The sequence below is a fragment of the Dromiciops gliroides genome, chromosome 2, assembly GCF_019393635.1.
Source record: "Dromiciops gliroides isolate mDroGli1 chromosome 2, mDroGli1.pri, whole genome shotgun sequence".
NCBI classification, from domain to species: Eukaryota; Metazoa; Chordata; class Mammalia; order Microbiotheria; family Microbiotheriidae; genus Dromiciops; species Dromiciops gliroides.
The window spans coordinates 491,535,428-491,547,517 of record NC_057862.1 but is presented as its reverse complement, the minus strand read 5'-3'; the positions used below and the strand labels follow the sequence as shown (position 1 = coordinate 491,547,517).

The 12,090-nt window shown below is 38.5% G+C and overlaps 1 protein-coding gene across 2 annotated transcripts in view; it reads left to right on the top strand.

The window, feature by feature from the left end:
• CPSF3 (cleavage and polyadenylation specific factor 3) overlaps positions 1-10,301 on the top strand; it is a 52,317-nt gene extending 42,016 nt beyond the window's left edge. For both annotated transcript variants that reach the window (XM_043987027.1, XM_043987029.1), the window contains 3 exons: positions 5,074-5,143; positions 7,829-7,925; positions 10,160-10,301. In XM_043987027.1, the coding sequence (XP_043842962.1) occupies positions 5,074-5,143; positions 7,829-7,925; positions 10,160-10,261 (269 nt within the window). In that variant the 3' untranslated portion in view covers positions 10,262-10,301. The remainder of the gene's footprint in view (positions 1-5,073; positions 5,144-7,828; positions 7,926-10,159) is intronic.
• The last annotated feature ends 1,789 nt before the right edge of the window (positions 10,302-12,090 follow it).

Here is a 12,090-nt window from a genome sequence, read left to right as displayed (position 1 = left end):
GTTTGAAAAGCCAAATGGAAAAGGAGATTAAAAAACTTTCTGATGAAAATAACTGCCTAAGAAATAGGATTGAACAAATGGAAGCTAGTGACCTTATGAGAAACCAAGACACAGTAAAGTAAATCCAATCGAATGAAAAAATAGAGGACAATGTGAAATATCTCCTTGGAAAAACAGCTGATCTGGAAAATAAATCTGGGAGAGATAATTTGAAAATTATTGGACTTCCTGAAAACCATGACCAAAACAAAAGCTTAGACACCAACCTCCAAGAGATTGTGGGGGGAAATTGCCCTGATATTCTAGAAGCAGAAGCTAAAATAGAAATTGAAAGAATCACCTCCTGAAAGAGATCCCAAAAGGAAAACCTCCAGAAATATTATAGCCAAATTCCAGAACTCCCAGATCAAGGAAAAAATATTGCAAGCAGCTAGAAAAAAGGAATTCCAATACTGTGAGCTCCAATAAGGATAAAGTAAGATCTAGCAGCTTCTACATTAAAGGACTGGAGGGCATGGAATATGATATTCCAGAGGCCAAAGGAACTGGGACTACAGCCAAAAATCACATACCCAGCAAAACTAAGCATTATCTTCCAGAGGAAAAAATGGAATTTCAGTGAGACAGGCATTTGTGATGAAAAGACCTGAACTGAAAGAAAATTTGACTTTCAAATACAAGACCCTGGAGAAGCATAAAAAGGTAAACAGGAAAAAGACTTCATGAGGGATATTCAAAGATCAAACTGTTTACATTCCTATATGGGAAGATAATGCTTTGAACTCATAAGATCTCAGTAAGGAACTCACAGAAGACACAGGTCTGAACTGAATATGAAGGGATGATATCTGTAAAGCATTTATGTTTTGTTCTTTGTGGATCAGACAGTCTTATGTCTGGGGCTGGATTTGGTCTTGGGGCCTCCTGGGTCCAGGGCTGGTGCTTTGTCCTCTGTGCCACCTAACTAACCCATGATGACATCTTTAAAATAGGGTTGAGGAATAGACTGGAGGAGGGGGAAGGGGAGAGATGGTCTGGGGAGAGGTAGTTCACATGAAGGAAACAAGAAAAAAGCTTATGGAGGGGAGGAGAAGACGGGGAAGGAGTTGGGGAGTGAGTGAATCTTAATATCAGAATTGGCTCAAAGAAGGACTAACATACATACTCAAGTAGGTATAGCAATATATTTTTGCCCTGAGGGAGATTGGGGGGAGGAAGGGGGGAAGAAGGGAAGGGCAGATTGGGGGAGAGAGCAATAAAAAGCAAAACACTTTCAAGGAAGATGAAGATGTTCTACATTACTGCACAAGTATGACATTGAATTGCTTGAACTCATAGGGAGGGAGGAAGAAAAATTTAGAGCACAGATTTAGCCCAAAGACCTTAATCTCATCATAGTGGGCTCATGGAGGGAATAACATTCATACCCAGTTGGGAAGAGTAATCTATTTAACCCTACAGGAAATAGGAGGGGAAGAGGATAGGGAAGGCAGGGTGAAAAAAGGGAAGGCAGGGGGTGGGGGTGGGGGAGGATAGTCAGAAGTAAAACACTTAAGGAAGAATAGGTAAAAAGAAGATAGAAAATAGAGTAAATATCATGGGAAGGGAATAGGATGGAGGGAAATAGTTATGATGACTGATTATAGTGGCAAAACATATGGTACCTACTTTTCTGGACTGTTATGAAGAAAATTCTCTGTCATGCTTAAGGTATTATATACAGGTTATGATGAATAGGATACTATCAAAAAAAACCTGGAAAGACCTACATAAACTGAAGCAGAGTGAAATGTACTGTATACAAAATAACAGCAATAGTGTTAGATGATCTGCTGGGAAGCATGTGGTTATTTTCAGGAAGGCAGTGATCCAATATAACTCTGAAGGACTTAACGAAAATTGCAACCCATCTACAGAGAAAGAACTGATAGTATCTGAAAACAGACGGAAACACATTTAAAAAAAAAATTTTTTTTGTCTTTGACAATTCCTTAATCTGGAATTTTGGGTTTTTTGACTGTTTTCTCTCACAACTAGCTAATATGGGAATGTTTTCCATGACTACTCATGTATAACTTATTTTGAATTGCTTGAGTTCTTGTGGGTAGGAGGTGGGAATGGAGGGAGGAAGAGAAGTTGGAACACAAAGTTTTTAAAAATTGATGTTAAAATTTGTTTTTGCATATATTTTAGAAAATAAAATTCTATTTAAAAAGGAAAAAAAAGAGCCTACATATCATCTTTCAAGAAATTAGCAAGGAAAACTGCCCTGATATTCTGGAACCAGAGGGTAAAATAGAAATTGAAAGAATCCACCAATCACCCCTTTAAAGGGATCTCTAAATGAAAACTCCCAGAAATATTTTAGCCAGAACTTCCAGATCAAGTAAAAAAAATACTGCAAGCAACCAGAAAGAAAGAAGTCAAATATTGTGGAGCCACGATCAAAAATAACACAAGATTTAGCAGCTTCTTCTGCATTAAATGGATAGGAAGGCTGTGAATATGATACTCCAGAGGGCAAGGGAGTCAGGATTACAACAATAATCACCTACCCGACAAAACTGTGTATAATCCTTCAGGAGGTAAAAATGGACATTCAGTGAAATAGAGAACTTGTAAGCATTACTGATGAAAAGACCTGAATTGAATAGAAAACGTATGACTTTCTAATACAAAACTCAAGAGAAGCATAAAAAGGTAAACAGGAAAGGGAAATCATAAGGGACTTAATAAGGTTAAACTGGTTATATTCCTGCATGGGAAGATGATACTTGTAACTCCTAAGAACATTCTCATTATTAGGACAGTTGAATATATATAGAAAGTCACAGGTGTGAGTTGAATATGATGATATATGGAGCAGCTAGGTGGCGCAGTGGATAAAGCACTGGCCCCAGATTCAGGAGTACCTGAGTTCAAATCCGGCCTCAGACACTTGGCACTTACTAGCTGTGTGACCCTGGGAAAGTCACTTAACCCCCACTGACCCGCAAAAAAAAAAAGAAAACAAACAAACAAATTATCATGTTTGGATATGATGGGATGATATCATAAAATTAGGGGTTTTGAAAGGGGAATGCACTGTGAGAAAGGGAAAGGGAGAGGTGGAATGGGGCAAAATATCTGACATAAATTAGGCAAGAAAGAGGGTAACATGGGGGAGGTGGCAAGGAACACCTGAACCTTACTCATTGAAATTGGCTCAAAGAGGAAATAATATATTTATACACACAGTTGGGTATAGGAAATTCATCTTACCTTATAGGAAAGTAGAAGGGGATAAGACAATGGGGGGTGGTGCTTAATAGAAGGGAGGTCAGATTTGGGGGGGTGGTAGTCAGAAACAAAATACTTTTTTTTTTTTTTTAAGTGAGGCAGTTGGGGTTAAGTGACTTGCCCAGGGTCACACAGCTAGTAAGTGTTAAGTGTCTGAAGCCGGATTTGAACTCAGGTACTCCTGAATCCAGGGCCGGTGCTCTATCCACTGCGCCATCTAGCTGCCCCAACAAAATACTTTTGAGGGTGGATAAGATGAAAGGAGAGAGTAGGAAAACAGGATAGAGGGAAATACACAGTATAAAAATGTCATTCCCCAGTTGATAAATGGTCAAAGGATATGATCAGTCGGTTTTCAAACAAATAGTTAAAGCTCTCTATAGACATATTAAAAAATGCTCTAAATGCTGTGCTTTATCCACAGTGCCACCTAGCTACCCCCAGACACTAATGCATTGTTGATGGAGTTTTGAACTGATTCAACCATTCTAGAAAACAATTTGAAACTATGTCCAAAGGGCATACCTTTTGACCCAGCAATACTATTGGTAGGTCTATATCCCAAGAAGATAAAAAACAAAAAGGACCTGTTTGTAATACACAGATATTCATAGAAACTCTTAGTGGTGGCATAAAAAATTGAAAATTGAGGGAATGGCTGAACAAGTTGTGGTATGTTATTGTAATAGAATACTTTTGTACTCTACAAAATGAGGAGGAGGATGCTCTCAGAAAAGCCTGGAAAGAATTAGATCAAATGATATAAAGGGAAATGAGCAGAAACAGGATAACATTGTACACAGTAACAGCAATATTTTATGATGATCAACTGTGAATGACTTAGCTATTCTCAGAAATGTAATGAGTCAATTCAGTTCTGAAGGACTTATGATGAAAGGTTCTGTCCATTTCCAGAGAAAAAACTGGTGGAACCTGAATGAAGATCAAATATACTTTTTCTTGGGGTTGTTTTTTTTTTTGGTCTGTTTTCTTTCACAGCAAGACTTCTATGGAAATGTGTTTTGTATGACTATACATGTATAACCTATATCAAATTGCTTGCCTTCTCAGTGAGTGGGGAGGGAGAAAATGAATTTGAAACTCAAATGTTGGGGGAAAAATTAAAGTGTGTGTGTGTATATAAAATAAATGATCTACTGTCTAGCTATAGATAGGCTTAACACAAGCAGACTGGATACGAGATAATGAATTATTTGACAGTGGCAACCTATGAAGTAAAATATAAAATAACCCTCACTCTAATCTTCTTCACAGTGATGGTGGCATATTGTCAGAAAAAGGGTAGAGGAAGCTGAAAAATCATAGTTTTTAGACTGTCAGGTACTTTAAAATAGGAGAACCTTATCTAACAGTCAACAAATTGGTGTCTTTCTAAAGATATCAGTATCAGCATTTACACCCTTACTATAAACCAGAAGATATCAGCACTTACTTATGTGGTTAAATGTAACTGTGGTTAATGTAAAAATGGCTCATGAGTTCTCCATAAGGAATCAAATAAATGCAGCTTCTTTTATTCTTTGTCTAAAAACAACAAGAAGCACTGTTTGATGTAATACAGGATCATTTTGTCTTTAATTACTCATGAACCCCTTTGGCAGTCTCCTGAAACTTATGAACTCAGAATAACTTTTTGAATGCATAAAATAAAATACATAGGAATATAAAGGAATACAATTATTGAAATACAATTATAAAAAAATTAATTGCTCTTATTCTTGTATTTATTTGGAAAAGGAACTAAATCTGATTTTTTGCTTCCCCTCCCCCCAGGTGCAATGCCTAAGGTATCAAAAAAAATAGAAATGCACATTTACAGCAAGAGATTGGAGATTATGCTTCAGTAAGTCTTTCACATCACTCAGTATTGTTCAAATTGAATGGTTGAAATAGTGGCATTTGGTAGACCTGGGATTGGGCTTCAGTTCTGTCATCAGCTAGTTTTGTGGGTTTGGTAGGCCATGGAGTAGTTCTGCTCTTTCTATCTTTGTGACCGTGGACAAATTTTTGCCTCTCTGAGCCCAGGTTGCCTCATAATGGCAGGGGGGAGAGTGGTGGTGCCACTAGTGAGAAAGAGGAAAGAGATGAGGATGGGAAGAATAGTGCTGTGGCACTAGAAAAACAGGTATGCTTGACAAAGAGGTGGGTTTCAGAAGGAAGACATTGAATTCCATTTTAGACATGCTCATCCAGGTGAAGATGAACAACACAGTTGGTGATATAGGATTGGAACTGATGAGAGAGGTGGGGCTGAACATATAGATTTGAGAATCATCTACAAGGAGATGGTAATTGAACCAATGGGTACTTGATGAGATCACCAAGAACTCTACTGTAAAGGGAAGGCCTAAAAGATAGAGCTTAGAGGCTTTCTACAGAGTTTCATAAATTCAGATTTATAGAATAAAAGAATTGTAGAGTTGGAAGGCACTTCAGCAGACATCTAGTGCAATTTATATCTAAAAATGGATCCCCACCCCAACATATGCAAAAAGTGACATCTGGCTTCTGCTCCAATGAAGGGGGAAATACCAAGGAAGTACATTTCACTTTGGACAGTTCCAATCCAACCTAAATTTGCTTTGCTTTTTTCACTCACTGGTCCTGGTCCTGCTTTCTGGGGTTAAGCAGAATAAGTGCAGTTCCCCCAACATTATCATAGCCTTTCAGATATTTGAACACAGCTGTCATGAACCCTGTGAGACTTAGCCACTCCAGGCTAAACATCCCCACTTCTTTTAACTGATCCTCATATGGTGTAGATTCAAGGCCTTTCTGGTTGCCCTCCTATGGATGTTCTTCAGCTAGAAGGTACTAGTCTAAAATGTACCCAAAATAGAACAGAATATTGTATGTGTGAAATGGAGAACAAGGCACAGTCAACTGTCAACCAACTTACTCTTCCTGCAAGCTGTGCCTCATAATGTAGCTCAGTGTGTTATTGTTTTTTTGGTGCCATTATCACAAAAGGGACTCAAACAAAAATGCTGTTCTTTTTCTGAAAAAAAAAACAAAACTTCTAGCCATTCCTCCTTTTATTTCTGAAGTTCATTTTTTGAACTCAGGTATAATACTTTTATCCTATTATATTATGTCTTCTAGAATTCAGCCCAGTGTTCTAGCTTGTCAAGATGTTTCTGAATCCTGACTGTCACCTATTGTGTTAGCTATTCATGCCAAGTTTGTGTTGTCTGCAGATTTGATGAGCATGGTATTTATGCCTTTACCTGACTACTGATAGAAATGTTGGGGGCAGCTAGATGGCGCAGTGGATAAAGCACCGGCCCTGGATTCAGGAGTACCTGAGTTCAAATCCGGCCTCAGACACTTGACACTTACTAGCTGTGTGACCGTGGGCAAGTCACTTAACCCCCATTGCTCCGCAAAAAAAAAAAAGAAAAAGAAATGTTGAATAGCATAGGACCAACTATAAGTTCCTGCTCTATCCCATTGCAAACCTTCTAAGGTGATACTAAAACATTAATGACTACTCCTTGCCTGTGGCTATTTAACCAGTTCCTAATCATATAATTTTTCCATCATCTAACATCTCCTTTTCCACAAGAGTAGTGTTAGATACATTATTAGGTAGTTTAATAAAAGTCCAGGTAAACTATATCTATAGTATTCCTCAGATCCACTATTTTGGTAACTGGACCAAAAAATGGTACCTTGGGCATGAGATAGTCTTGATAAAGCCAGCCTGGCTCTTCCCAAATTTCTTTTCTAGGTGTTCCCCGACCATTTCTTTAGTAGTTCATTCTAGATTTTTGCCAGTACTCAAATCAAGCTTATTAATCTCACTTTGCAGTCTGTTTTCTCTTCCCTTTTTTTGAAGTGACTTTTGCCCCATAGTACTCACACCCCCACCCCCTACCCCCCCTTCAATGATCTTTCAGATATCACTGACAGTGTCTGTTAAGGTGCTATTATTATCCCCATTTAATAGATGACAAAACTGAGGCAGAGGTTAAATGACTTGCCCAGAGTCACATAGCTGGTGTTTGAGGCTGAATTTGAACTCAGCTTTTCCTGGCTCCAGTACTCTTAACCACTTAGCTGACCTCTATGAACTGGTGCCTTAGTAACATATCGGTCTTCTCTGCTTAAAACTACAAATCAAAAAAAAAAACAACTACAAATCATCTCCATATCATATTAAGGAATGGGAGGAGCACTTCAGTGAAGGCATTAAGATTATCTCCACATGAATATTTATGTTTTTGTCATTTAATATCTACTACTTAACAAAAGATCACTACTGATAGATAACTTTAGGCTTAACTCTGTGGCTATTATAACCAAGCCAGGTTAATAAAACTAATAAAAGCCATCAAATTTAGAAGAGTTACCCCCAATTGATGGTTTTAAGTACTTGATTAAATGCTGCTTTGGAAGTGTAGTAGCATTAATTTTGTAACCTTTTCTGATTTTATGAGGTTGTAGTTTTATCCACTTAACTATAGTTCTGCACTTTTCTAATGTCTAATAACTTTTCAGCTATGGTTTTAACTTTTTTTGTTTGCAGGGACATATTTGGGGAAGATTGTGTGAGTGTTAAAGAAGGATCCATTCTAAGTGTCACAGTGGATGGAAAGACTGCCAATATATCCTTGGAGACACGAGTATGTATATTTATTGAAAGCAGCCAGTCCACTGCAAGTAATATTCAAATAGTTTCTTAAGCAGAAATAAGAGCATTTTTTTGGACATGTAGGTTCTCGTGATCTTTATAAATTGAGAACAGATTTTGATCTACACATATTAGAGCAGTTCTGATGATTTAATATATATTTGATAATTGATTTTTTTTTTTTTTTTTGGTGAGGCAATTGGGGTTAAGTGACTTGCCCAGGGTCACACAGCTAGTAAGTGTCAAGTGTCTGAGGCCAGATTTGAACTCAGGTACTCGTGAATCCAGGGCCGGTGCTTTACCACTGCGCCATCTAGCTGCCCCCTTAATATATATTTGAAAGGAAGATGTCCATTGCTTTATCTGAGCAATGTAAAGAATTAATTGTTATTTGAGGTTTTTATGCGTTGGTGCGCACTGGCCTGGTGCTCCACCCACTGGTTGTAGCCATTGCCATGGTGCTGGCACCTCACATCATCACCACTCCCTGACGCCTGCATGGGCCTGGCAAAATTATAGTGATTGGAAACCTAGTGAGGGCAGTCATGTGACTGTCAGAGCAGCCATCCCATTGGCTGGGGCCATGTGGGGTTTTTCTGGGATCGGAGGAGAATTGGGCATTCTAGCTGGATGCTGGAACGACAGGAGTTCCGCTGCGTATTCTCAGCTGATTCTTGGGCTGTATTCTCAGCTGATTCTTTACAGGTTGTATAATTTCCCTTTCCCCATTTTATTTCCTTTCCCTTGATCCTACTGATCCTGTTTGTGTTTTTTTTTTTTTAAGTTCTTGTTAAAATAAATCCTGTTCTGTTTTGAGGGAGGCTGCTGGTCTCCTTCCTTGCCCCAATATTGCGGGGAGCCGCTTAGCTAACACTCCCCAATTAAAAATTGGTCCCCACAGCAGTGAGATTTGAATTACTTTGCTATCCAAAAAAAATGTCATGTTTTTCTTTGCAAGTATCTACATGGCTAATACTGATTTGAAATCAGCTTTAATATAAACAGATGTTAATTGGATTATCACATCCATTTTTCAATAAAGTAATTTATTAACCTCCTTGTGAGGATACAAACCAAATTAAATTCCTAGGGTACCTTTTACATCAGAACCTTTGGAAAAGTAGTATAGTCCTCATAGGACTTTAGATTTATTATTTAGCTTTTCCAAAATTGATCTTTTTGACACAAATTCATTATGCTTAGGTAAACCTAGACACATGCTCTCTCTTTTTTTTTTTTTTTTTGGCAGGGCAATGGGGGTTAAGTGACTTGCCCAAGGTCACACAGCTAGTGTCAAGTGTCTGAGGCCGGATTCGAACTCAGGAACTCCTGAATCCAGGACCGGTGCTTTATCCACTTCACCACCTAGCTGCCCTGGCACATGTTCTCTTAATGGAGAACTCAGCCCAGTTCTCAAGATTTAAATCCCTTTCTTCCTAAAAGGGAAAGAAGCCAAAGAAAGACAATGCCTGTAAAAATTAAAAGAAATGTTTTATTAAGCAGGCAAGAAAATTTGACATAATCATGGCTTCTATCCAGCTTATTGCTGAATAGGATGCTAGGTAACAGATTACAGGTGTTTATATACAGTTTAAACAAAGGTAGGTAAGGAATTTGGAAGGAAAGAGAGGCTTGGAAAGGAATAGGTCCTATTCCCTAGGGGAGTGGGGAATTCTTGGCATCAAGGAAGAATATGACCTTTGATATACAAATCAGAAGGCATCCTTGATGATTAGTAGTTCAGTTGAAGGCCTTATTAGGAGATGTCTTGATAAGATGGGGGGGGGTGGAGATTATTGCAAAGTTAGGGAATCTCTGCATATTCTGCAGTCAGATTAGTCTTTGATTGGCTTCAGAGTTACTAATTCCCTGCATGTCCAGCTGGGTTTACTCTTGGTCGGGGTCACTGGTGTGTTAGCCAGTGCAGTCAGTCCTCATACAGTTGTTCTGGTTACCTGGATAATTGGAGGGCTCAAGCAAATCAAGGTATTCATTTTCACACTTTCTTTTTTTGTTATTTCTTAGTAGGATTATAAATCTCTTAGTGAACCTCTCTGTATAGAATGTTTAAAAGTTTACATTGCAGCTGAAGTCTTGTCTCTTGATAATTGGCCTTAAAATGATCTTCACCCACATAAAAATATTTGCTACTTAAGCTGATATTACTATTTTCCCTTATATTAACTATAGAATCTAACTTAAGGTGTTGTGTCCATTATCTTTCAGACAGTGGAATGTGAAGAAGGAAGTGAAGATGATGAGTCCCTTCGAGAAATGGTAGAACTTGCTGCACAGAGACTCTTTGAGGCCCTCACCCCAGTTCATTGATAACTATACTCCCGTGTACATTAAAATATTTTTAATCCTTGATTCTGTTTCTGTTGCTTTACAAAAATAAAGTACTTTAGTTTCCCTGGAGTAGCATACATACTTTCTGACAGAAAATTTTCATGTCTACTCTATGAAAAAGACTATTATGTTATATACTTCAAGGTTTTTTGGTATCAAGAATGTTTCATCCATCAATGCAAATTGCAACCTCTCTCCACCTTATGTGGTCATCCTGAGTTTCTTTTGCCAAAAACAATTTTGTTACCTTGTGGCCAACCTTTAGATGGTGCATTATTTTAGAAAAATACAAGTTCTTTCAGTCATGTACTTTATTTCCCTTTTTTTATGAGGCAATTGGGGTTAAGTGACTTGCCCAGGGTCACACAGCTAGTAAGTGTCAAGTGTCTGAGGCCAGATTTGAACTCAGCTCTTCCTGAATCCAGGGCCAGTGTTCTATCCAGTGCACCACCTAGCTGCCCCCTAGTAGCCATGTACCTTTAACTGAAGTTAATAGAATCTGCCTAGGTCAGAATAGCTAACAAGTTTATCTTACTGTGTAAGCTCATAAGGAAGAGAAATGCATATGTGTTTTTTTATGTGAGCATGCAAAGCTTGCTCTAGTAGTTACTATAAATAATTGTGTATTTTATTTATTCCCTCACCTCTCCTTGTTACTGTTCAGAGGTTCTTAACCTGGGATCTGTGAACTTTATAAAAAATATATTTTGGGGGGCAGCTGGGTGGCGCAGTGGATAAAGCACCGGCCCTGGATTCAAGAGTACCTGAGTTCAAATTCAGCCTCAGACACTTTACACTTACTAGCTGTGTGACCCTGGGCAAGTCACTTAACCTCCATTGCCCCGCTAAATATATATATATATATATACATATATAAACTATTTCAGTATAATTAGTTTCCTCTGAGCTTATATATTTATGGTCTTAAAAACAGTATTTGAAGGGGCAGCTAGATGGCGCAGTGGGCTAAAGCACAGGCTCTGGAGTTAAGGAAGACCTGAGTTCAAATGTGGCCTCAGACACTTGACACTTACTAGCTGTGTGACCCTGGGCAAGTCAACCCCAATTGCCTCACCCAAAAAAAACAAAAACAAAAACAAACCAGTATTTGAGAAGGGGTCCAAAATGCTTCATTAAACCACCAAAGGGGGAACAGCTAGGTGGCGCAGTGGATAAAGCACCGGCACTGGAGTCAGGAGGACCTGAGTTCAAATGCGACCTCAGACGCTTGACACTAGCTGTGTGACCCTGGGCAAGTCACTTAACCCCCATTGCCCCATAAAAATAAAAAAATCCACCAAAGGGGTCCATGATATACAAAACAAAACAAACATTAAGAACCTTTGCTCTAGGCAAATCTGAGGCATCTAGATGGTAAGGTGAACAGAGCACTGGGCCTAGACGCAGGAAGACCTTAGTTCAAGTCCTATTTTAGACACAAACTTGGTGGCCTTGGGCAAGTCACTTAACCTTAATTGGCCTTGGCTTCCTCAACTATAAAAATGGGGATAATAATAGCATCTACCTGCCAGGGTTGTTTTGAGGATAAAATGAGAAAACTGTAAAGCCTTTAGCACAGTAAGCACTATGTAAATGTTAATTAATTTTATGTTCATTTTAATACATGTAAAACATATATTGAAACATCTCAAACTGATGTTATAAAAATTAATGTTTGGGGCAGCTAGGTGGTGCAGTGGATAGAGCATTGGCCCTGGAGTCAGGAGTACCTGAGTTTTAATCCAGCATTAGACACTTAACACTTAGTAGCTGTGTGACCCTGGGCAAGTCAATTAACCCCAATTGCC